Raw genomic sequence first — 27,819 nt, forward strand, 5'->3', positions numbered from 1 at the left:
ATGGACAGAAAAAAAGAAAAATGAACAAATTTAGGATGATGTACCATTAGTTGTCTATTTAGGTCTGATTTACTAATCTTTTTTAAAAAATATATTTTATTGAGTTTTTACAGAGAAGAAGGGAGAGGGATAGAGAGTTAGAAACATCAGTGAGAGAGAAACATCGATCAGCTGCCTCCTGCACACCTCCCACCGGGGATGTGCCCGCAACCAAGGTACATGCCCTTGACCGGAATCGAACCTGGGACCTTTCAGTCCACAGGCCGATGCTCTATCCACTGAGCCAAACTGGTCAGGGCGAGGTCTGGTTTACTAATCTTTTAATATAACACATTTGAACCATTAGGTAGAATATGCACAATTTTTAGTTTTCTCCCTGCCATGGTTTTTCTAATGATTCTGTAATATTCATTTCAGATGCATAGATGGGGATAAAAATAAATGTAGTCTACAAATGTTTCTTGAGCACCTTTTAAATGCCAGGTTTAGCAAGATAGAGAGCGATACAGCCAGGTCCTCACCTTCAAGGCATTAAAATAAAACTGGGATTCATGACATAAATATGTGAAAAATTACATAATTATTTAAAAATATTAAGCATTGCAGGCAGTAGCAGCAGGCATTTTACACACATAATTAATCATTTCCCCAGGAATTCTTTAAGGAAAGATTAGAAATGTCTGTGACTGCCTTTGGATATAGTTACATGTGGATATTAATGGGTTCCTTTCACTATAACTGTATTCAGTGTGATAGAAATAAATAAATTGCCCTTTTTGAAGCTAATTGGCAATTAAAGTGCTACTATATATTATAATGTTATTTTAAATGTTATGTTGGAAAACATAAGAATAATATTCCATTAATGCATTCTTTAGACTCTCTTAGGAAATTACACAAATCACACACACCTGTACATATATGTGTATGTATTTTTCTTTTCATGGGGTGGTTGTGTGTCTCCTCATAGCAGGCTGCACAGTCGCTCATCACAGGTTCTTCTCAACCTTTAGGAGACTGTCCTTATCTGACCTTGGATGCCCCTAGTGAGGCTGAAGGCACTGAGGCATTCCGTAGTCAATTTGCTGAAAATTGGAAGCACATCTAAACTTATTCAAAAGCACACATTTGAGTCACTTAGAAGGGCAATGGGCTTTCCCAAAGATGGATAGCTACACGAGATGATAGAAAGTGTGATGGGTCTCTTGGTCCAGGTCTCTTGGTCTAGTTCAGGATCAAAATGGTTTCCATGGCATCAAGGGAGCGCCTCTACAGAAACATGAAGGGGAAGTAAAAAAGGTGACCTGCCCTGGGAGTAAAGCTGGTTGCTTTGAAGGGAGCCTTGATCAGAGGCTGAGTGAGAGGAGATGCGAGGAATGCTGAAATTTCCTTCCTTCTTGCTCTTATTTTTTTAAAATAGAAAATGTTATAATGATATATTCCTTTGGTTGCAGACATTAGCTTAGTGATGATGGGTTTTAAAAAGTAGGAAGCTAAGCTGGGTTAAAAAGATACAAACGCATGTAGGTGAGAGCAATAGAACTTTGGGAGTCAATGGAATTTGTTTAGGCTAAAGGTTTTACATATCTGTGAAACAATATCTAAATTTTAGAATATTTATTTCAGTAAATGACTTGAAACTATTTAGATGTGAAGTTGTTATGATGATGATAATTTACCTGTGTGAGATACCAGGTTCCCTTCTCTAAGCCCCTGCAAGTTCTGTACTTGGAGTTGGGGCTATTTTCAAATAGAATTCTTCCAGAAAACTGTCCTATATTAACTTTGTCCTACAAACATGTTCTTTTCTACTGAATTCCTTTTGCTATGTGAGCAAAACTTGCACTACACCATCTCACCATTACTCTCACCCATTCCTATGGGGATGATTTGTCTTCCCAGTGATGATCTGTATTTCTGGAGGTCAATAATGAGAATAGGGCTTTGCCAGTGAAAGTTTTTCTATCTACCACTTTTCAAAAGGAATGTTTTAGAATAGCTCTTCTTGTATTCTGTAACATTAACCATCTCTGAAACCAGCTAGAAAAATCGTTAGCTTAAGATACAAAGATTAAACACAGCTCCTTTACAAACTGTAGGATTGAGTTCAACTAAGAAAGATGGGCAAGTCATTTACCTTTACCAAGCCTCAGTTTCTTTAGATGTAAAATGGGGAGAGTCATAACTGCCTCAGAGAGACACTGTGAAGGTCATACAGATGTAGTAACAAGTAGCAGTTTATATTATTATTGGTTTGCAAGTTGCTAACTTCTTAAAAAATAAAAATCAATTTCATACAACTACTTTGAAAAATGTTGATATGTTTATTAATTAAAGGCTTTTAATTCAATTTTAAGCTCCTATTTAGTACAGTTAACTCCAAATTTTGCTCCCTTAATTTTAGAGATTATTTTGGAGTCATTCACATAAGAGACTTTTGTATATATTTATTTGAGAGGAATTCATTTTTTAAGCTTTTAAAATATTAACACCATTCATAAGCTAAAAATGAGCAAATACAAATATTATAATCAAAAGAATTCTTAACGTTTTTGAAAAACTACATATTGAATATAAAAGTAGCTAAAGTACATTTGTAAATATGCAGGACTGTGGATTATTATTTTCAGTACTATTTACAATGAATTTAAGCATGCAATTGCAGGTGTTTGTGTAGGCAGAACTATAATTTCTGAGAGAAATTAGCTTCATTTTTTAAAAAGAGTATTTCATAATGATTTCAAATAATGATAAAATGCACTTGGTACATATCTATTACTTCAGCAATTCTAATATTTCATTAGTAGGTCATTAAAGTAAATACAAATTATGTCAAAATCAATGGCCTAAATATTAATATTATATTTTCTAATCTATAATAATAAAAGGGTAATATGCTAATTAGAGCAGACGTCCTTCTGGACAAAGCTGGGGCTGGAGGGAAGCCCGGGTCCCGGGTGCCTGTCTGTGGCCAGAGTGAAGCCCTGGTCCCGGGTTCCAGAGGGAAGCCAGTGCTAGCAGCCGGGGGAAGGAAGGCCTAGTCTTGCACGAATTTCATGCATCAGGCCTCTAGTATTAATAATAATGTCATTTATGCACTTATATAAAAACTTTAATGTTTATTTCTATTTAATCTCCATAGTGATCTTGTGAAGTAGGTAGGTACTATTGTCTTAATTTTACAGATAAGAATTCTGAACCTTCAGGTGAGTTTCACAGAGGGAACCAAAAAGGGAAGGGTCTTCCAACTTCAAATCCAGTTCCCAACAGTCCACATTAGCTCACCCTCACCACTAGAACACCAGTCTTGAGGAACTTTGAGATTTTATGTGGTTTTTTTTCTTTTTTAATTCTGAAGTTTTGACTAATAATAGAAGATTAAGGTTAAAGATTCGGAACTGATTGTAAGGCAAATAATAAGGAAATAGGATCTAAAAATATCAGTGAGTCCTGCAGACAGCCTCCAGGGTAGCAGGAAAGCAGAGAAGATGTTAAAATAGGAGGTGGGATTTAGACTGGACTTTGGTGTAAGGAGAGTTAGAGTTTAGATACGGGAGAGGAGGAAAAAGGGAAGGAAACAATAGTAGGGGAAAGTGAAGTAGTGCAGGAAGCTGTGGCTGGGGACAGTGAGCCCAGTCTTCTGCCTGGGGCCAGGTGAAGTGGTGATAGATAGTTTGGAAAGTTTTAATTGCTCTGTTGGTAATGAGTTTACACTTCATCCTTCAGGTGATGAGCACCCTTAGAGAACTCTGAATATAGGAGTAACTTGTAGGATAATTAATCTCAATGTGAATGGGTGGGCTGGAGGGGAACGGAAGAGGCCAGTGTTAGAAGGATGGATCTGAATCCACTTAGGAAGTTACAACAGTAGTCCAAGAATAAACTGATTTTAGTGTAGAGTATGTGAAAAAATATTTATGGGTTTGCTTTTCTTTTTCTAATTGTCACACATGCAAATGTCACACATGGATGTGTAATTGTGAGGAAGTCATGTATGGTAGTAATGTGGAATTGTATAGGACCTTACATGTAAGTGCCTGGCAAGTCCGAATTAAGTCCATCTATCTCTTTGTGGCACAATCTAATATTACCCATTGACAGGAGAAATGAAACCATCACCGTCATGTTAATCATTTTCCATAAGGAAATGGAGGCAGTTGCTCATGATGAAGGTACCCCAGTGGCTGATGTTCACATGTCTTTTCCAGGCCTGCAGTGGCTGCATCATCTCAGTTGGAGGCCAGATCCCCAACAACCTGGCAGTGCCTCTGTACAAGAATGGTGTGAAGATCATGGGCACCAGCCCTCTGCAGATCGACAGGGCTGAGGACCGCTCCATCTTCTCTGCGGTCCTGGATGAGCTGAAGGTGGCTCAGGCACCCTGGAAAGCTGTGAACACTTTGGTAAGGAGAGAAACACATGACTGTTTTCTATGTTCTCCTTTGAAGAGTCACAACCTGAATGTTAACTACTGCAGGTGTTAACTGCAGGGCACAGAGAACGCACTCTGCTTAGTGAATTTAAAGTTGTTGTATTTCCATGATTGCAGTTAAATGTTGGTTATAAATTGATAGGAGTCTCATAAAGATTCAGACAATGAAAAAAAGTTCAAACTCGTTTTGAACTAGGTTTGATATTTAGAATTAGACACTAGAAATTTTATGTATTCCGATGTCCAATTTACATTTTAATGGTGTCTTTTGAGAATATAGAAAGTTGTGTTATTACTTATAAGGAATCTGTTCTGCATTTTCATGGAATATTTTCAACTACTTATACATTTTTTGTTGTTGTTTCCATTCATTAGAATGAGGCGCTGGACTTTGCGAGGTCTGTGGGCTACCCCTGCTTGTTGAGACCTTCCTATGTTTTGAGGTAATATCTTGTTTTCCAAACAATGATTTAAAGATGAAGAGATAGAGAACTGCATGCTGTGTGCTAATAGCAATAGGCTCTGATGTCTAGTAATTTGTAAATCCACCAACAATCACAAAATCAACACAGCCAAATTGAGGACCTATGCACAGTCTTTCAGTTTAATGCTTTTCCTTCAGGAAGTGGCAATAGGAAGATACTACAGTCCTCTATCTTAGAAGCATGGCTTCAGGCATCTTCTTGCCAAACTGTGGGAGGATAATTTTACATTAGAGAAGAGGACAATTAGAGAAAAAACAAACCAAAACAAATGTGAGATAGCTCTCCTCAGCATCTGTTTTCTATTACCTGGAAATGACAGCTTATTTTTGATTGTTGTCAGCACCTTCTGATGGTGCCTCTGGTTTGAATTCTTGAGTTTTTGAGATCACATTTTTTAAATAGATGAATTATAATGGTGAGGGAATGGGCAGCAAGGATCTTTTATATTAAACCTTGAAACTAAGACCTATCATCAAAGGAGAAGTTGTGAATTATCACTTCCTCTCTTCAGATGTTACCACATGTAAGGAGCTACTTCACTGAACAGGGGATAATAAGAGAAACAACAATTTGCTGTGCACAATTTGAAAGTGTAAATGGAATTGGAGATGGGATCCTTTAAAATAATGAAAAATTTCAAATGAGGTGGAAAACTTTCCTTTTTATTCAAATGACATTTTGTATAAACCACAGTCCAGTAATACTATTCCTTTGACATATTACTGTTAGTTTAGTTTAAACACACAAATATTTAAGGGGGGATTGCAGAAAGCAGTTTTGACTACTGCATTTTCTTTCTCATCTTTATCTATATCTTTGTTTTAGTTTCCTATACTGTGAATTATCAGTGTTATAGCCTTAGCTTTCCTGTCTTAGATAAAGAAATTGAAAGCTCTTTATGCAAAATTTTGCAATAGAGTAGAAAAGGTAAAAAAAATTACTACTTTTAAACATGGAAGTAGAAAGTAATATTTTTTCCTTATTTTCCCCCTCCTCTTAGTCTTCCTTCCATTCCACTTTGAAAATGTCAAAATTCGGAGTAAATAGATTTCAGATAGCATTCTTTCTGAAATATTTAAAAAGGACACAGTTGAATACCTTTCAGTCACATACTGTACATTATATTTTCAAATGTTACTAAAAAGATTCTTATGTAACCTGGTTGAGATAGTAGTCTGACCTGTTTTGGCTGGGTAATGAACTCCGAAGCAACAGAGTTAAAGAAACGAGATCTTGAGAAGAAACTGTTAAGGTTCAAGAATGAACTGGAACCACTAGAGTGAAAACAAGGACAGAAATCAGAAAGGACAAACGTTGGGGATGTGCCATCTCTAGAGCTACCGTGGTTTTCTTTGGGCAGTTATCATAGGTCTAACCCCTTCCACCTCCCCTACTTCAGTGACTTTTTACTTTGGTCACTTGTTCTGTTGATTTCATGGAGTAAAGTCTCAATTTAGAAAAAGGTATCTTTTTATTTATTCCGGACTAAAACTAGAGGTTTCCTAGAACCTTACTGAGAAGCAATCAAGTCTAAGATGCTCTACTTCCAAAGTGGTAATGAAACTGACCTGTTTTTCTCCACCTCTTTTCCTAGTGGGTCTGCCATGAATGTGGTATTCACTGAGGATGAGATGAAAAAATTCCTAGAGGAAGCCACTAGAGTCTCTCAGGTAGTGTGAAATTTCCTCCTGTTGATACCTACCTCTTCTGCTCGTTGCTACTGTATTTCATTTGTTGTTTTTCTTTGCACACGATGTGAAGGATGGTTTTCCTTCTTTTTTTACTCACTAGTCTCCTACAGGTGGGGATGAAAAAAATCAAGTGAATTTACTTTTAGATTCTTAGGGTGAGTTGAAGAAGAGAATAACTAGTGCATATTTGATCACAATAGAGGTTTATATGACTTTAGACTCTAAGAGCTGGTTGAATAAACATCCTGTCTGATCGTGAGTGAGATGCTGGTTAAGTGATCCCTGGACTCCCCAGCCTCAAGGGCTGCCCAACCGTGCTCATGAACCCTGATTTTTAATTCTCATCTTTGGAGAGACTTTGCCTTAGCAAGCTTGCAACTTTAATGGTAAATGCCTTCCCTCACCTGTTGATTTTTTTTCACTTTGGTATATTTCGTTTTAGTTAATAAAAATATCTGTAATTTTGTGGTGATTCTACCACCTTCCTACACTAGCGCAGCTTTTACTTTCTCCTTTGGTGTTACCTCAGTGCAATCCATTTAAGATTTGCCCAGTGGGGTTATTGATCTGCAGATCTTGTAAGGCAGTGGGTGAAAGTAATGTTTTCCTTTTAAAAGCTTTCAAAAGCTAGTTGTGGCATAGATATGGATATAGATATAGATAGATATAGATATAGATATAGATAGATATAGATTTCTCTCTATCTATCTATCTATATCTATATCTAATCTATATCTATATCTATCTATCATATATATATATATATATATATATATATATATATATATATATATAGAGAGAGAGAGAGAGAGAGAGAGAGAGAAAGCACGACTTAGAGAAAGGAGTTTGATGCTAGGTGAGTAGAATTTGGAGGGAGCTGAAGAGTGAAATCAGAGGCATTTCAAAGAGGAATAAAGAGCATGTGTTCCTGCACACATGAAGCATGACCTCCCTTCTGTGTGATGGTTGCCCCACCCCCACCCCCAAGGACATTTGGGCAATGAGGAGAGTGGATAAACATAAAGAGTGATAAGATACAAGAAGCATAAAAAAAGAAAACCAAGTGGATTTAGAATTCACTTTTGTGTGAAAGTCAGATAACGAAGGACAGAATCTCTCCAATGGGCCAGTTTTCACTAATGTGCTCAGGAGTGAGACACTACCCTCTGTTGAATTCTCTGCCAACAATCCTGTTGTACTCCCCTTTGGAGAAACCAGCAGCTAGATCAGCTGGTCTCATGTGAGTGATGAGGCAGGTATCCCCTCTTTTTTTTGCCTGAACAATGGATCTCATAGGGCTTCTACTTGTTAGAATATTTTAAAAAATATATTTTTTTCTTGCTAGCATATAAATAGAATGCTTACAAGACCAATGTGTTAAATAGAGATCCTGACTGAGTACTTTCTGGTGCAAGTCTCCCCATCAAACTATAGCAGAATCTTGTATACTCAATGCAGGGACTCCAGAGTAACTGCCACCCCCTTCAGTCACTCATCTATTTATGAATTTATTCATATTTAGCACCTGCTATGTAATGGTATTGTTCTCAGTAACAGGGGTTATACTCATCAACAGATAGATTAGCCTCTGTTCACATGGAGGTCTCTCTTTGCTAGAGTCATCAGAAAATTAGAATTAAATACAATTAAATATGATGAGCATTACAATAGAAAAAGATACATGATGTTGAGGTATAGTGCATAGGTATTGGGTTCCAGTCCCTGAAGAAGAGATTTTTAAATGGATTTAAAATGGTTGATTCATAATTAAAAGATTTACATAGTGGGTGTGAGAAGAAAGAAAGAACAGCATTGTACAGACCCAAAAGCTGAGGAAAAGCATGCAGTTTCTACCATAGAAACTGATCAAACATTCACTGTATGGCTACAGCGCCAAGCATGGTGAAAAAGATAAGTGTAGGAAGACAGAAAGAACCTGAAACAATAACATATAATTATTAATAAAATACATATTTTATTCCATAAGTTATCTCTAACTCTGGAAACAGAAAAGGAACCCCATGCTGCCCTCTCCTTAGTCCCCTCCTTTTTCTAACTCACCTAGAAGTCTATATTTGAAATTTCAAAACTCGTGTTCGATTCACTGAGTCCTTAAACTTGGAGAAGCAGCCTCTGTCTCACTGTAAACAGAGAATGACCCGTTCTTACAAAACAAGTTGGCTCATGTGTTTGTGTAGTGCGAGAGCATTAAGTTTTTTTGCAAGTATTGCCCTGATATTTGCTGAAGGTACATGGCTTACTTGACAATACACAGATAATTTCAGCTAACGGTTCTGTCCTCCTGTTTTCCCTGGTGACAGGAACACCCAGTGGTGCTGACAAAATTCGTTGAGGGGGCCCGGGAAGTTGAAATGGATGCTGTTGGCAAAGAAGGAAGAGTAAGTACTTTATCTCCGTCTCCCCCATCCCTGTCTTCCCATCAAATATCATTTTCCTTGGCAGTTTTGAAACATAACACAGATCAGAGTTTACGATTTATACAAAACAGGTCTTTAATAATAATGGACAAGCTGCTCAGTCGAAATAATTTTCAAATTCACTGACAACTCTGTTGGTGTGTCATGGGTATCACATTTCCTATCTATCATACTGTTAGACTTTCTCTTTGATGATATTCAAAATTAATTATCATCTGGTACTCAACATTCTTTTTGAATAGATTTTCTCTCTCATTTTCTTTTGTTTAAGTTTCCTTTTATGTTCCAGTGGATATTATAAAAACATCCAATACTTTTCTTTCAGAAGTTCCTAATTGAATCCTTAGTTTTTCTTCTCTCTGGATTTTCCATCTACCCCCTTTTTAATAAGGTGATAAAGGCAAAACCAAACAGACTAGGGTGGATAATGATAATAACATAAAATTGGCTTACATATCACGTCTCAGATTGCTAATGCAATGAATGCATCCAACTGCAGGGAGAAACAAAAATGTGAAGAATGTGTTCCTTCAGTATGCTAGTTGTATAGTCAGGAATTTATGATTTATCTGGCAATATAGGAAGTTATGTTTTAAGAAGCCCATGTCATTTTATTTGCTTTAAGAAAATATTAAAGGTTGGCCTTTGTCTTCTACTGTGCAGACGCCACAAAACACTACTGAAGATGTAAAAAAAATTGTCTTCTAAATTAACAGTTCAAAATGAGGTGTTTTTTTTTTGAAAGAAATCTATATAATAATGGTGACGTATTACCACAGAATCATATAATCTTAAGTGGAAGCATCCTTAGGATTATTTATTTTAACCCCACACCCTCCAAAGATGAACATTTTTTTTTTTCACCGCATTCGGGAAGGTGGTGATTTGTTTTTTTTTTTGTTTAACTCTTGGTGATACAGAGCACAGAAAGTCATAAAATTATACATATAGTTTTGTTTTGAGGTTTTTTTTTTGCTATCTCACATATTCCTTCTTTGAACGAAGGTGTGCTTTCCTATAAATTTTTCTCCCTGACTTCCTGACATTCAGAATTGTAGAGCATATGTAAAAAAAAAAAGGAAGAAAGTCTTTCTACTTTTGTAATAGTTTAAATATCTGAGAATGAGTTATAAATAAGAGGAATGTAGTTATACCAGTGGAAGTGGGGAATATAAGACTGGCTTAGAAAAATTAATATTTTTGTTCAATTTTGTGCTGGTAAAGTTGGTCTGTTGGTCTGATTTGGCCTACCTCTTTTGGAAATTTTCCAAGTTATTCACATTATTTTAACGAGTCACATTCAGAAATGGACACAGTACTTTGGATATATATTTGCAAAGCTCAGTTGGACTATTGCCTCCTCATTTCTTGACACTGTAAAAAATTAAGTGCTTACTATGCACTAAATATCATGCCAGACACTCTATACGTTTTCTCTTTTATCCTCACAAATATTCTATGAGACAGACACTACTGTTATTTCCATCTTATCAGATCTTGCCCAGGTCACAGAACTATAAATGACAGTGGGACTGAGACTCAGATGTCACTGTGCTTTAAGTCATCTATAAATATGATAAGCACATTGTGGCTATAGTTTAAGTCTTTTACAGTCACCCAATTATTCTCTGAGACTCTAAGCTTTATCGTTTCCCAGACACACATTATTAACATTCTGGTTATAGTGATTGAGGCCATAAATATTAGACTCTGACAGATAAAAGTTCAAAGTCCTGACTTGGCCCCATAGTAGTCACATGTACTTGAATTATTTTATTCTTATATTACCTTAGTTTACTCACCTATAAAGGGGACAAGGATATTGTCCTTTAACTTCCTTCCTCTCTCAAATTTCAATTTAAAGATCTCTTGATCTTTATACCTGAAGTGTTCTTTCTGGTTCACCTGTTATGACATTTACCTCACTGGCTATTGATCTCTCCCATCTTCTTTTCCTTTTCAGTGTCTAAAACCTAACCTGGAAGGAAGAGATAAAGATATCTCCAGTGCCTCCCAAATGCTTTCGTTTTCTATCTGTTCTTAAACATCAATAGGAGTTGGTTTAGTTGTCCTCTTTCCCTATTATTTATACCTGTTCCAATCAATGGGAGAGGGAGGTATGCTCTTCACCACTCTCAGGCTCCCCTAGAGGCAATCTGTCATTGCACAGGGAGCCTTGACAAGTCTACTGTGCAGCTCCTTCTACTCTGCTCGTCGGGGACTTGGCAAAGAAACCGGTCAACGCTCGAGGCATCTTTCAGAATCAAAGGGGTGGGCAAGGCAGTGGTTTCATTGAAGTAGGTGCCTGACAACTCTTTCCAAAATCTTCTCTTGGCCAGGTCATCTCCCATGCCATGTCTGAACATGTGGAGGATGCAGGCGTCCACTCGGGAGACGCGACTCTGATGCTGCCCACACAAACCATCAGCCAAGGAGCCATCGAAAAGGTCATCATTTATAAATAAAAGTCAAAGGGGGGAAAGCAAAGATAAAAGCATTTTTTTTAAAGCCAGATAGCAATATAGGACGTGATCCAGGCAAAAGTTAATTATGAGGGGAACTTCCTTGCTCTGAGTCTGCTCAGTATTTTGGAGATAACAATTCCCTTCACTGCCTTTGAAGCCTGCTTGGTTGTGTGCTAGCCCAGTGGTTCTCTAACTTCAGTGCGTGCTATGACCACCTGGGGAACTTATTAACGTGCAGATCCCTGGAATCACCCCAGTTTCTGGTTTTGTAGTTCCTGGCAGAGCCCCCAAATTCACATCTTTAACAAGTTTCCAAATGATGCTGTTGCTACTGGTCTGGTGACCACCTTTGGAAAACTCTACTGCAGATGATGCTAATTAATGTTTGAGAGCTACTTACTCTCAAACATGGTGAATAGCATATAAAGCAATGTCTCCCGGTTAGAAGCAGGTATGCAGCAGTCCTGCAGGAGTCTTCTGGAAGATTTCACTATTCACCCCTAACTCCACCTGAAACCAGAACTCTCTGAAATGTCTTTTATTTCTTTATTGATTAAGGTATTACATATGTGTCCTTATCCCCCCATTGCCCCCCCTCACTCCCATTCATGCCCTCACTGCCCCTGGTGTCTGTGTCCATTGGTTATGCTTATATGCGCGCATACAAGTCCTTTGGTTGATCTCTCCTCCTTACCCCCACCCTCCCCTACCTTCCCTCTGAGGTTTGAGCATCTGCTCGATGCTTCTCTGTCTCTGGATCTTTTTTGTTCATCAGTTTATGTTGTTCATTATAATCCACAAATGAGTGAAATCATGTGATATTTATCTTTCTCTGACTGACTTATTTCGCTTAGCATAATGCTCTCCAGTGACATCCAAGCTGTTGCTCCATTTGACCCAGTGATCCCACTCTTAGGAATATGTCCCAAGAAACCAGAAAAACCAATCAGAAAGGATATATACACCTCTATGTTCATAGCAGCACAATTTACAATAGCTAAGATTTGGAAACAGCCTAAGTGCCCATCAGCAGATGAATGGATTGAAATGTCATTTTATACCCCTCTTTTAGAACCACTGCTTTAAAGACCTTCCCAAGAATGAAGACTGACTCAGTTCTCAGTATGCACTGCTAGGTGTATTCTTAGAGACTCTCATATTAGTTCTTGCAGATGTTACTTCAGTCTTCAGGTATTTTAGGTCAGGCTTGGCTTTTTTAGTGAGTATTTCTAATAACCCTGTCATCAGAATCCAGGCAGGCCTGTCTGTCTGGCTGTACATTGGGTGTAATTCTGAAGGTCTTATCTTATTCTGGAATGAGAAGGTAGCAGGATGCTTTGCAATGCCAGAGGCATCAAAGAACAACATTCCAGGGACATTGAAGCATGCAATTGACTGACCTATTTCGGGGGTGGGGAGGGCCAGGAAGAGATTAACCAAGGAACTTCACATACAGACAATATGTGGGGAAGGCATGGGGAGGGAATGAACAGGAGCAGGGAGAAGGGGGTCAGTGGGTGGAGGGAGAAGGGGGACATCTGTAATACTTTCAATGATTAAAAAAAGAGAACATCCCCGGATTTCAAATGTGCTTCAGTTTCTCTTATCAGAATAAATGGCTTCAAGAGCTCTGATCTTTCCAAGTCTCTCAGAGCTCAATATGCCATGACCTCTACTTCCTTTAATAACCAGTTAAGTTGCCAAACCACTGTTGTAAGTGTAATGAATGAGGAGTTCTTGCTTCTACAGTTGGGGCCACCTCTTATCTTGGGTACCTTCTGGCCCTGGCTATAGAAATTCCTATATGTGACATGCAAGCCCTCCCTGCAAGGAAGAACTATTTCCTTCTGCCCATGATATCTACCCTTGCAAAGTGCAGGGCAACAGAGAAGCACATAAAAGAAATCTCTCTGGTCTCTTTGCAATACCATGTAATTTCAGGCCTGCGCCTCTCAGAAAGAGGGTCTTTAGATTAATATAGTGTTTGGTCTCAGTTTCTGGTCCTAAAGCAACTAAACTGAAAGATTCCATTTAGCCCTCAAAGTGAAACCAGAATATATTTGTAGGTAGATAGGAGCATTTGACAGAGAAATAATTCTGTAAATTATTTCCTTTTCCCCCATGATATTCTGGTGTAATAATATTTAGCACATATTGTTATTTTGTTAAAAGAAGTCTAATAGTGGTTACTACATTATTATTATTATTATTATTATTATTATTATTATAAATGTAACTCTCTATAAAGAGAGATTAAAGACATACAAATTTAGGATCTGTAACTTTTTGGGGAATTTATCTAAGATATGCTCTTAACTCTATATTATTGTTCTTTTGATTTAGGTGAAGGATGCTACCCGAAAGATCGCAAAGGCTTTTGCCATCTCTGGCCCATTCAACGTCCAGTTTCTTGTCAAAGGAAATGATGTCTTGGTAAGAAATGCCGAAGTGTGAGAGGAGAGCCCTGCTGTGTTAGATGTTGTTGGTTTGTGTCCTTCTAGTAATCTTCCCTGTGGACACAACACAGAGCAAGTGAGACCACCTGCTGCTGTTAGTAACTGGGTATAGGACATTCACGGTGTATAATGCCTGCCTAGTTTGAAAGCACAGGCTCTTGGCGGCCCTGATGTGTCAGTCACAGCTTTGTAAAGCACTCTGATCCATTGGAGAGATCACTGTCTGCCACCTACAGTATAGTATAGATGGATACAGTGACTACCATAAAGTAATCAGAACACGACACGTGTAATAGTCATACATTACATGCCCTGAAGTGTTGCTTTACTCTTTTCCAAAAAAAGAAAGCTGTTTTTTATACCATTTACCAAAATATAAAAAAAGGTTAAATCAACTAGGTTAGTCTTAATTAATTTAGTCTATTTCAGTTTGCCAATCAGTAAACAGTATTGATTCAGCATCTGCCATGCAAAGTCATATGGTGGTTACAAAAATTTATAAAACACAGTCTTCGCTCAAAAATATCTTTAATTTAATGAGGGCTAAGAAGAAGATGAATTTGTAGAAAATCAGCCCGGCTGGCATGGCTCAGTGGTTAAGCCAGGGGCTCATGATTCAATTCCGGTCAGGGCACATACCCGGGTCTTGGGCTTGATCCTCTGTATAGGGTGGGTAGAAGGCAGCCAGTCAGTGATTCTCTCTCATCGTTGATATTTCTATCTCTCTCTCTCCCTCTCCCTTCCTCTCTGAAATCAATAAAAATATATATTTTTAAAAAAGGAAACCATAATATAAGTTAGAGTACAATAGCTGCTAGAAGGGATGTACAAATGAAATGGTATTGGCATCACAGAATAGAGAGAGCATATCCACTGGTGTGCATGTGTTTGCATGTGCACAAACGTGCACACGCACATATGTGCATGAGCATGTATTTGAGTGTAATTTGTCTGGTTGTTTGGTTTGAAGGGTATTATAAAAGATTTCAAGGAAGATTTTGTATTTTGATCTCTATCTTAAAGAATGGCTAGAAGGAAGTTAGAGAGGACATCACACATAGAACATCTATGAGAAAATTCGGCACATTTTAGGAGATAGTGACTAGTTCCGTTCAGGAAGATCATTTTTTTCTAGGGAAATAGTGCAAGGTAAACTGGAAAGTAAGATTGGGGCCATGAAAGTGGTACAAGACAACACAGAGGGGCATACTGAGACAAGAGGGTAGAAGGCCTTCAAGGATTCCGCCTTAATCTGATGGCCAGTGAAAATCCAATGACAGCTTTCAGTAGGGATGTGGGATTATCTGAGCTTGCATTGACATCAGTCCGTCAGCAATGCAGGGCAATGGAACTGTGGAAAAGGAAAGAAAGTCAGAGCTAAAGTGAGTAATTGAAAGCAAACCAGTTAGAAAAGTGCAAGCAGTGGGAGTAAAGGGAGAAGCTGGCAAAACAAGGGCTGGTCCCCAGTCAGGAAGAGCTGGAACCCAATTGCTGGGGAGAACATTAATATTGTTATTAGCTCTCACCATCTTGGTCTTCTTTTGAATTTTGTTATCTTTGTAGGTGATTGAGTGCAACCTGAGAGCTTCTCGATCCTTCCCCTTTGTTTCCAAGACGCTTGGGGTTGACTTCATTGATGTGGCCACCAAAGTGATGATTGGAGAGAGCATCGATGAGACCCCTCTTCCAACACTGGAGCACCCCATCATTCCTTCTGACTATGTTGCAATTAAGGTAACATTTGAAAAAATGTATTAGTCATTTTTGTAAGTTCCAAGGAAATGAAAGGAACAAGTTTTCATCAAAAGAACCTTGATATTTTATGAACCTTCTCACTAATGTGCTGGACTGGAAAGTTAATGATATTTCCTTTGAATATGTAATAAAGATGCACTACAGTCAACTTTATGTAAACCACTGTGCATTTCAAAATAACTTTAAAACCATTTAGAACTGAGTCAAAACTGACTAGCTGAGTGAATTATAGACTACGTTTATGAAGCGGATGCATGATGGTGCCAGGTTAGTTGGTAAACAGAAATCATGGATATATAGTGTTAGGATGAGGCTTGAACTGAGCCACATTTGAATTGTGCCAAGACTTCAAGAATGCATGAATCTTGTCATAGTCTTTCTCCTGTGGTGTTGGTTAAATTCTTGCCAACTTGGTCACTGTTGCTTAGTCTCTACTTTCTTTAGTGGTACAGTTTTCCCACTTGAAAACTTGAGATAGCAGTTGCGCTGTGAGAGTGATGAAGTTGCCAGCACCTTTATGAAGAGTGACCAAGAAAATTTAAGGGTTGTTCACTAGTTTCATATATATGTGTATCTCATATTTTAAAAATATATTTTTATTGATTTCAGAGAGGGAGAGAGAGAATCATTGATTGGCTGCCTCCTGCATGTCTCCTATTAGGGACTGAGCCCAAAATCCTGGCATGTGCTCTGGCCAGGAATCAAGCTATGACCTCCTGGTTCATAGGTCACTGAGCCACACCAGTTGGGCTGTATGTATATTTATAATGATAACTCGTAATGAAGCCATTGTGCTTCTCTAGCTGCTTCCGGGTATCCATGCCCAGAACATTTATAATTGTGACTTTAACTACTTTAATGGACAGGCATGAGGATTAGTGAGATATTATATCAACATATATGATTTTTTTAGCTGAAGGACACATTAAATTAATTTATATTGAGTGACATATTTATGTGACACGTGTTTTAGATGCCTTCCAGAGACTTCCATTCTTACATGTACTAGTGAACTCAACCACAACTGTGTTACAGTGGACTTCTGACTTCTGACTTACACAGTGGAAGCCTTACATTGAAACTATAAATAAAAGTTACTTATTAATCTTACTTAAGTTAGTAATTTAGGATGCTTGAATTTTATAGTGCACTGAAATAGAATGTCACTTTTTATGTTGGGGAATGGTAGCATTTTAAACCTGGAAACTATGACAAAACATAAATCATTAAATCATTAAAGCTTTCAAGGGAATACACACACACACATATACACACACAGAGACGTGTGTGTGTGTGTGTGTGTGTGTGTGTATTATTTTGAGACCAACAAGGTCCTGAAAAATATTTTCCACTGAAGATTCTATATAAATTTCAAATTCATGTTTCTTTATTCATAGACAGGAATATGTATACACATGAAAGAATGTATACATATGAAACAATTTCCCACTAAAAATAATATTGATGGGTAGATATGCATTTTCAAAATGTACTGTATCTTTTAGTTTATTTCTTTCCTAGTTATTATTGAATATGAATCTACTTTTTTCAAATTATTTATTTATAGTCAATCTTAATATAGCCCTGGATAGGTAGGTAGACATCAATAGATGAGGGTATTGAGAAGCTGGAGGGCAGGAATGTATGATAAGTTGACTAAAATGACTCAGTAAAATGACTCCAAGTTAGAATTCCCATGACAACTCAAAGGGTGCCTGAATCTAAGGAGAAATAGTCTAGACTAGATAAATGGATATATGCAAGAAATAAGAATTCAGTTCTTAGTGAGTTGCACTGATAAAAATGAATGAAAAGGAAGCACTCCTGTCTATGTTCTAGTTCATATGAAAGTTCTGAGCGAAAGTGTTTCCAAGCAGAATGTTTTTCAAAGCTTTTTAAGAGGTGTCAACAACAGTTTAATATCTCAGAAGTCAGCTTACAGACAGACATTTCTGGCAAGGTGGCTTCTTGCAAGTTCAAATGATCAAAACAAGAAGAGGAATGTTTCAAAAGCCAACCAAGAAAAAAATGTGTTTGAACTCTGTGTTTGGGTAGACCAATGCCCAATAGACTTCGTTTGAAATCACTCCAGTAAGACTCTGTGTAGGCCAGATTAGAAACACTGGCTTAGACTGGTCACAGGGGCCCTATTTACAGAAATAATTTGTGATTATTTAACCCAAGTTTTTGGCTAAGAGCTCAGGAAATTCTTGGAACAGAGTTTTAAAGCCATTTTTCAAGTCAGATGCTTGGACCAAAGAGATTCTTTTTCCATGTCTACCATAGCCTAAATGAATTGTGTGAGAGATGATTCACTTAATATATTTTTTTCTCTCTTAGTCCTTTTAAACATTTCTCACATGCTTTTTCCTCCCCCTTATTTCTGACAGGCTCCAATGTTTTCCTGGCCCCGACTGAGGGATGCTGACCCCATCCTGAGATGTGAGATGGCTTCCACTGGAGAGGTAACTAGTTAATGATAACAAACACTTTCATTAAGTCTACTTTGAAATTTCTGGTTTTCTGATCTGAATATAGTAAAGTAAGTCAGTAAATAGTAATGGGGACACAAACTTCTGTTATTAGAATAAGTCTGAAAAGGGCTTAAGAATTTTGAGCTAAAGAAAAACCTTTTACTTTTGGGGACCAGATTCTAAAATCAACATGTGAATATAATACATGTATTTCTAATTGGTTTCCACATTACACATTGAGAATAGCTTTCAAATATCTTCTGGGTCTTTCTTTTTATTTTAAGGTTTTCAGGTCTCTCTGAACCCCTCCCCCCATTAGATCAGTGGATTTTTACTAACAAAATGTAAAATAGATGTGCATCATCAGAAAGATCATGGTCCTAAATATTGTGCAACATGCAAATATATGCAAAATTTTAGAACGACTTTCAAAGCAACTTTAACCTCTTGGGGATTATCTAAAAACTATAATGGGAGTGGCCACTGGATGTCCCTCTTCACTTGTGTTGGTACTCTGTCAGCTGAAGGTTTTTTCAAGAATGTGAAATGTGTTTCTTGTAGAGAGCTGTCAGATTCTAGAAAGTTCCCTACATGTCAGTGTCAGGACATTTTATGAATCACCTAGTTCTTGACAGACTCACCAGATACAACCTTCACATTCTCATCCATGCACACAGGACTGTCAATATTAGACTGTGAGGCATCATTGCTTCCTCTTGGTATTGAGGAAAACCTGAAAGGGGAAACGTTTAATTGCAACAAATTCATGATGTTTTATATGGTTGCCTGGTTACGAGCATGGTCTGCAATGAGGAACCATGTGAGACAGGAAGGCAGGCAGTGAGGAATAAATGGCTATCTTGTTTGTATGTGGATTGACGACTGTATTCTCTTAGCTCCTTTGCTGCTTCTTTTAATTTACTAGGTGAGAAAACCTAACATTAAAGCAAGGGGCCTCCACTCCATTTCCAGTCATTGAAAGAGACTCTCTTTGGGTTTATCTTGAGCCCATGGTCACTCAGTAGAGGGGCTATTTTCAGCTGGTCCACGGCTCAGATCAGGGAGAGAATGTTTTCCTTCATGCCATTTGCTCTGGTGTGGTAAATCCATTTTCAGTCCTGAAGTCCATTCTACCTCCAGACGTACATTATTGGTGTTGTTGAATTATGGAAATATGAAAAAATTAGAAATTAGGCTCTCCCTTTGTTATATCTGTTTCAGAAATATAAAAAGATAATTCTTCTTCCATTATTAGAGTCATATTTCCAAGTGTCACTAAGTCTGATGTTACAAGGTCTATTGTATAAGCAAAATCTGAATAATAATTCTAGCTTAGTGCAATGTCAATTATGTTTCAAAAAGACATTTTCAGTGTTCAAATGGCTTATTGAGGGGTGGAATGAACCTTTAGCTCCTGATCTAGGTAAGGGCATTTTATTTTCCTTGTGGTGAGGTAAGGATATCGGTCCTAATCTTTACTTGAATATCTGACTACTTCATATGTTTTTCGGTAGAAAACTGCTGAAACCTCTTATGTGCTGTTGTACTTATATGCACTTATGATGGGATGGCCCAGGTTCTTTCATTAGAATTTGGGTACCATTAACTTAGGTCCCATTAAGTTAGTTGGCCAGAACTTGACCAAAGAAAATGTTCACTGTGGAGTATACAGGCTGGGGCAAAAGTAGGCTTACAGTTGTTCATATGGAAAATAATACAATGGTTAATAAATAACAGTGCAAGAATAAACTCTGTGTTTCATGTACCTGCAACTGTAAATCTACTTCTGTCTCACCCTGTATATTGGTGGTCAACTGAAGGTCAACGCGATTTGAGAACTTTCCTTTCATAGTAAAGGAGTCATTTGCTTAAAGAATGAATTTAGCCATCAGTGTTATTTACTATAATGGTGGTTCTGTACCTGTGCCAAATGATGATGTGCATGGCAGAATCTACTCCCATCCTACTCACATATACCGCTTGTTCTATAGTTATGCTGGCCATGTGACTTGTAGTTATATTGTAGTACAATTATGGTAGATAAAGCCTCTATATATTGTAACACTATATGTTAGTTTGGAATTGTTTTTTACTCATGGCTGCAAGTTTCAGGGCTAGCAGTATGGTATGTAGGTTCATTTTATGGAAATTATAAAAAACAAACAAACTCCTTTGAGATTTTCATGGATTTATTGAATTGCTCAGAAGGCTTTCTCATACACTGTGTGAAAGGACTCCTGAAGGATTGATCAGCAGTTATGCATTTGTGTTACTGACCTGTGAATTCATGCACTGTTGCATAGCATACACAGCATACACTGTTATTTAAACATTATGTCAATTTAACATTTGGTAACTCACCGCATTATGGACCAGAAGCTGTGATTTGTATCCAAATAATTCACGGTAGAATCCAGTTATGTTGTTCCGTGGAGTGCTGTTGGGTAGAGAAAGAATTGCTTATTCATTCATTATGTTTAATTAAAAACATAAGATACATCTGCCCTGGCCAGCCTTTTCATCCCTGAATTCCGATTGCATGGGCAATTTAATAAAACCTGGCAAAGGTATCTATGGGTAAAGTGCTTTCCATTTGTAGTTGTTTTTCGGTAAAGGTGGTTGACTATTTGCTTCCCTTTATTTTATTTTTTTCATTTATTCTTAACAGGTTGCTTGCTTTGGTGAAGGTATTCACACAGCTTTCCTAAAGGCAATGCTTTCCACAGGATTTAAGATACCTCAGAAAGGCATCCTGATTGGAATCCAGGTACGTGGTCTGTGGTTGTATGCATGCCAGTGGGCACATGCTGGGAATGGCTGGGGGCAGGGACCTTACTTATGGTATCGAAAAGGGAGGTTAATTTGAAGTTCCGCTAAAGAAAACAGCAAGTTATAGAGAGAGTGGTCATTTTTCTCTATATGTTCCCTGATTTTTGCCTTTTTCCACTGCAGTGGCCAATACAAGTAAGCGGATAAATGAAAAAAGTCAGAGAAAAAAAGTCTCGAGTGAAAGGGTATTTGTTCTGAAAGGAACTTAGGGTGCCTTTGAAAGGAATCTCCTTTATTCCTTGGTTACATCTTCTCTGTATGTTTTACTCTTAGTTTTCCTCCTTAGCCTTAAACATGGGATTTCCAAAAGGTTGGGTCTTCCCTCTTCTTTCTCTTTCTATGTCTGTGTCTATCTCTATCTCTCAACTTTCCTCTTTTCCAGCTCATCTATGTATACAATATCCATTCTCCTATCTAAAACAATCAGCTTTAAATCATAGTCCTCAGCCACCTCATATTTCCAACAGCCTGGTCGATACCTCTCTCTGGTCTCTCAAAACTAACACATCTCCCCAATATGAAGTCATATTATCCTTATCTTGACCTCTGTTCCTTCCTTTCTTACACTCATTCATTCACATTTCAATTTTTACTAAACGTCAAGAATTCAAAGTTGAAGAAGATGGGGATTATTTGAGAAATTTTCTCAGCCTAGCTCTCCATGACTGATTGTAAGTTCTTAAAGGGCAGTGACTTCATGGGCTTAAGAAAATCAGCATATCCCACAGAATACCATGGAGGTTCTTCAAATATTATTATTTGGTAAGCCTTCTAAGTCAAAGCAGGGTGCCATAATTATAAGTGAATAGCTTCATATAAGGAAAAGGGCCTTATTGGTTTATTATTCTAGGCCAAATATCAATCTTACTGCAAAATGGTAGTCAGGAAAGTTCTATTACTACTCCTTGGAATAGTTATTGCAAGAATGTAAAACCTGTTCTGTTTATAAGTTTCCTGACAAATACTAGATGCTTCCAAAGGGTCATTCTCTTTCTTTTGAGAGTAGTAATTCTTGGATCCTTTGCAAACAATAGCTGGTCTTATATATCACCCCTGCTGTACTTTTAATAATCTCAAACCCTGCATGGTTACATAAAAATCATTAAAATATAATTAGAACAGTACCAGGTATTCTCAAGCCAGTGGGTGATTTTTATACATGCCATCTCATTAGGGTGTCTTAATATCTGCAAATTAGACCCCGGAGACTGGATGGGTAGTGGCCTTGGAGAAGTTTCTGCAAAGAGTAACTTGGGATTTTGCTTTATAAAGGTGCCACAAGGGTGAAGGTGAACAGTTAGAGCAGAGACTAACAAGATGACTTGCTATTGCAAATCTTAATGGCAGTTTAGAGACACATCCCACCGTATGAGAGAATCATTATGTTATAAATGGGTATTAAGTATTATTAAGTTGCAAGTGTGAGAGTTTTTGCCCAACTTCCAGTTATGGCTTAAAGTTTAATGTGAGACCTGGGGGCATTCAGAGGAAGACCATGCCCTTAATCCCCATCTTCCCAACTAATCATATAGTGCTCACATTTTAAAATACCAGTTTAAAAAGGCAGTGATGTATAAAATTGTGCTTTGTTTGGTTTTAGTGCTGCAGGGAAATGTGAGGTAAAAATTAATTTGATCCCTATAAAGTATTTGTGCAATTTTGGCATCAGGGAACATAATTTTTGCTTTTCAGGGGAAAAAAGGGGGAGGGGGTTGGAGAAAAAAGAGTTTTCTTAAGCAAGGGCTTCTGTCCATTGGGCTTCTACCTTTCCATGTACTCTTTTTTTTTAAATTTTTATTTTTTAACGAAATAAATGCTCCAGCAGCTACATGAGTTAAGAACTTTCTCCCTGTGCACGAGTGCATAATGTTAGAGATTTAAATATATATGTATTTTAATTACAAAGATACAAAGGAAATATTTAGAGAAATATTTAATGAAATATTCACAGCTGTGCTAAATTTGATCAGCATGACTCTAAGCCTTCAGAGATATATAAGAATCACTTTCTTTGGTTGATCTCTCCCCCTTACCCCTACTAAAGGACTTATATGCAAGCATATAGGCCTAACCAATGGACACAGACAACAGGGGGGTGAGGGTATGAGTGGGGGGGGGATAGGGGGTAATGTGGGGATAAGGACACATATGTAATAACTTAATCAGAGATATATAAGAATCACTTCCTGATTTACTTTATATGTGAGGCAAGGAAAGCTGCCATCACCAACAATTAATGCACAGACTCACCATTACTATATGAAAGACTTTCACTGATAGTGATTTTAAAAATATGTAGTCATAAATTTAACACAACAATATGACAGAATATATTAACTAGAGAGTTACTATCCAAAAAAGTCACCGGGCATTTCTTAGCTAGAATGGGACCAAATCTAATCAAACTTTTTACCCAAACTTCATAGCAACTGTGGGCAAAGTAATTAGGGTTCCATATCTCAGGATACACTGTACTTTTAAAAATCATTTTATTTAACATGATTCCACTAGGTCAGAAGAATTCATATAAACTCATTCGAATATGTAGTCAAAACTTAAAAGTATCTAAAATATAGAAATGAGGGTTAGGGCCAGTAAAAACAAGGGAAGGCATTTAGGTGAGTTATATAACGAAGCTCTAAGAAAGAGAGTCCACAACTGCATTTGAATTTCTTAAGACAACCATTGATTTAGCATGGGTGTGGCCATCACTCACAGTTAATTTGCCCCATCATTCCTTCATGTATAAATGGGAAGGATGGTCAGTATCTACCGCATTTATTTGAGGCAAAGGTCTTCTTTTTTCTTCATCTCTCCACCTGGACCCATCTGCCTGCTATGAGTAGAACAATTTAATTGAAGAAACCTTAATGTATTATTAATATTTTACAACAGGTTATAAGATAAAATTAGGGGGAAGAGAACTATGGAGAAAGGTAAAAGGGACTCTGAGCCAGGAAGCATTTTTCTTATTGTTGGTGATTTAATATATATTTTAAATAGTAATTATTACTAATTAATATCAGCCTCTTCAAAACATTTAGTAAATAGCTTTTTGGGGGGGCATGCATACACTCATTGGTGTTATTGTAGTCTTCTTAACATTTTTTTTCATTTTTCTTCTCTTTCCCCCGTAATCCTTTACACACAGACCCCTGTGTCTGCCCTTCCAAGGTTAAATCCTATGAGTCAAGTTACCCAGGAAATTTGAAATATTTATAACATCAACCTCGTGTAACTAGGGCTTTGGAAAAAAAATCAGGATTTAGATTTTGTCAAGGGATCCTTGTCAACTTAACTACTACATGCACGCTGTCTCTACCAAGAGGCTTCCTATAGGCATGGATGCTAATGTAAGAAACACGTAACGCAGGTTTATATGGGAACAGAATCATCTTGGATTCCCTTGTAGTGTTTCCAGCCTCTTTCATCCCATCAGGGTTTATTTCTAGTTGCTAGGAGCAGGCAATCTGCCTCGTTTTGAAGTTTTCTGGAACACCCTTTAACGATAAACGATTTACTCTAGAGTAGATCAAGAGCCCTCGCTGTTTGTTCCCCTCTGATTGGGCTATTCAGCGATGCTTGTGGAGAGGCGAGCACCATCCGGACAGCTGCGCTTTGGCATCAAGCAGAAACATAAAGCAAGCATTTTATTTGAAAAAGACGACTCCGAGTGACTTGAATAACCTTTTATCTTCAAAACAGAATCATTAGGAGCAACCGTAGAGTTGTCAATCCAGACGCCCCTGTAGGATCCACAGGCATCGCACAGGATTAGCTTGGCTTTTCTGTTCTGTGGGCAGAAGTTGGAGTAATGTGAAAATGATAATTGGAGGAAAATATAAATATTAAAAGACTTTCTTATAAACATGTTCCAGGCAATACATCAGCTTGTACTTCTCACCTCTAGTTACAAATGGTTTCTTACCCAGGTATTTCCAATCAGCTATTAACTCTGGGGCCGCTCAGATGCAAGCTGACAGCTGTAATTTCTTTCTGTAGAGAGGCTGTTTCATGTGTCACAAGTGTTCAATACACGTTGGATAGAAGTTTATAATGTGGCTATGAAAGCCAACACCCCGGACCGGGAGGCAGAGTGGTTGTCTGGCTGGTAACTGCCAATACTGTCATGTAGGATATTTATCTTTTCCAGCACCGAACAGCTCCATAATGGGGTTCTGACTGGTGTGTGCAGACCTTAGAGGACTGGCTGACTTATTTGACTTTAAAATGGTGGAGAAAAATATTACATCCTAGCACTCCTCCCTCAACATTTTCCACTGTGTCTTTGGCCAAGGTTAGCGCCTCTTCACCTCAAATTATAAAATGAGAGGAAGATGGCACCCCTGTCTCCTCTGCCCTCCTATTCCTAGACTCCAGTGTGTCTCGAATCACCAGGAGGGTTTGCTGAAATGCAGATTATCGGGATCCATGCCCAGAGTTCCTGATTCTGTTGATCTGGGGTGGGGTGTAAAGTTTCATGTTTTAAACAAATTTTCAGGCGATGCTGCTTTCCCAGGGGACCATATTTTGAGAAACACTGTACTTAAGAAATGGTATTTTTAGGAAACTGTTTCAACATTATATTATCACATGGCCATATATTATCAGTGACTTTTTGCTAGAGGAAAATTGAAGAGATTGAGAATAGTTTGTTCAGTTCATGGTTAATCTATTCATTAGTCAATAAGTGTTTGTTGGATACCTTTATGTTGTGCCTTCCAATGTACTTTGGTGCTTACTTAAGTCTGTTCTGTGTTACACACAATGTAATGTTCCAAAATTCAGAATGTTTAGAATATTTCATGTATACTTGCTGTATGTCAAGGAACTTTAAACATGAAGAAAACCTAAAATGTCATCTAATTCAGTCCCTTACCTTCCGAGCAGAATCAAACGTGGACAAATGAGTCCTATTCCTCTGCTAACCTGTTCTTAAAGCGACGGCCACATAGCTCATTAAACAGCCCTAACACCACTGAGTTACTCTCTGATTTTATACTTTTTTTATTTTATTTTTTATGCCTAGCCATGAGCTTCTTATAGCTAAGCCCATTTCTTGTTCTTTGGTCCTAAGCAGAAGTGGAAAGCTACTTTTCTGGGCATGGTTACAATTCGTGTTCTAGGCTGTCATGAATAACCCTGCGCCTGCCTTAGCTGAGATTCATCCAGTTGCATTTATCTTTTCTATTTTCTGATAGTTTCCTGTCATAAAACTGCTGTTCTGGGAGTGAGAGGGCCAGGATCTGAAAGAATTCTATATTTGAACACAGTCTTTGGGGTCTTTTCTTAGGATTTAGATGTGTTCTCAGAAAGCCTCTGCAAGTAAATATTAGGAGGTTTTTTGGGCTGGACATTATCCAAGTTGTGCAAGGATTTTGCCATGTTTTGTTATTATAATTTGTAGTTTCTCTAAAGTTCTAAAATAAAATTATATCCATGATTTTTTTCAACCATTGCTAATATAATATAACCATTAGTAATGTAATAAATAGATTATAAACATTTACCAAAGTAACCTAATTAATGCCATCTGTGTATAAACTTTTTACAAGGGAAAACAGCCAAAATGCTCTCCTTTAAAGCAGAATAGGTGTTTTAAACTTTGTATACTGTTGCATGCTTATTACTGTATACTCATGTTTATGAGCTCAAGGTCATGGGCCCATTCTTTTACTCTTTGCCTTAGAGTAAATGCAAAAGTGAGTTCCATATGATTGACTTATTGCAGGGTGCTTTGCAAGGTGCTAGGACAAGGCCTTCTTACTGAAGGGCAGTTCAAAGTTCGAATTTGAATTCAGCAATTAGAACGGCTTGAACAGGCAAAACATCCAGCAAGGCGGACTTGGCATTGAGCTCCTAACCTAGGTGTCTTTAAATCCTCCCTGATCAGAAAAAGGATCCGTGCAGAACTGGGGTCTATCTGTATCTACAGACAGAGATTAAATGGATTAAATAGGGAATAGAGGAATTTGAGGGCAAGGTAAAAAGCAAGAAAGCAGAGAGTAACCACCAAATGTGGGTGGGATTTTTATTTTTATTGGAAAAATAAATGAGCAGCTTGGCCCTTGATTACAGGGAAGGGGGTTTTCACCTTGCCGACATAAGAATTCCCTGGGAATCTTTTTAAAATCCTGATTTCTGGGCCTCATCCTCTGGAAATTGTTTCTTTGTTACTAATGTTGTGGCCCCACCGCATAACAAAAAAACAGAATTTCCAGAGGATGAGGCCCAGAAATCAGGATTTTAAAAAGATTCCCAGGTGATTCTAATGTGCAGCCAAGGTTGAAAACCACTGCTATAGGAGTATAGAGGATAAAACTTGTCATCTTTAAATAGAAAACACCTGGAAATGTCTGGCATTACATCTCATGGTGGCATGAGAGAATACCATATTACATATGACTAAATAAAGAACATGTATATTTAGAAAGTGAATTGTATTAAATTCCTTTAATTTCAGCAATCATTCCGTCCAAGATTCCTTGGTGTGGCTGAACAATTACACAATGAAGGTTTCAAGGTATGTAAATTTTTTACAAGTTGTTTTCTGTCAGCATTGAACTCTCTCCACAAAAGAAATATTGAAACATCTTAGAGAATTAAATAGATCAAAATATATCCTAACTTAATAGTTTCATATCTTCAATGGAATCAAATAATTAGACAGACTAGTTTTAACTTTAAAAAATGTATTTTTATTGATTTCAGAGAGGGAGAGAGAGAAACATCAATGGTATGCCTCCTACTGGGGATTGAGCCTACAACCCAGGCATATGCCCTGCCTGGGAATC

The 27,819-nt window shown here is 37.6% G+C and overlaps 1 protein-coding gene across 1 annotated transcript in view; it reads left to right on the forward strand.

Annotated features, from left to right (window-relative positions):
- CPS1 (carbamoyl-phosphate synthase 1) overlaps positions 1-27,819 on the forward strand; it is a 109,697-nt gene that overhangs the window by 77,975 nt on the left and 3,903 nt on the right. The window contains exons 26-35 of the mRNA XM_006082476.3: positions 4,209-4,403; positions 4,808-4,875; positions 6,512-6,587; positions 8,930-9,007; positions 11,386-11,493; positions 13,855-13,944; positions 15,531-15,701; positions 18,113-18,187; positions 20,865-20,963; positions 27,489-27,548. Coding sequence (XP_006082538.1) covers positions 4,209-4,403; positions 4,808-4,875; positions 6,512-6,587; positions 8,930-9,007; positions 11,386-11,493; positions 13,855-13,944; positions 15,531-15,701; positions 18,113-18,187; positions 20,865-20,963; positions 27,489-27,548 — 1,020 coding nt within the window. The remainder of the gene's footprint in view (positions 1-4,208; positions 4,404-4,807; positions 4,876-6,511; positions 6,588-8,929; positions 9,008-11,385; positions 11,494-13,854; positions 13,945-15,530; positions 15,702-18,112; positions 18,188-20,864; positions 20,964-27,488; positions 27,549-27,819) is intronic.

The sequence above is a fragment of the Myotis lucifugus genome, unplaced genomic scaffold, assembly GCF_000147115.1.
Source record: "Myotis lucifugus unplaced genomic scaffold, Myoluc2.0 scaffold_3, whole genome shotgun sequence".
NCBI lineage: Eukaryota > Metazoa > Chordata > Mammalia > Chiroptera > Vespertilionidae > Myotis > Myotis lucifugus.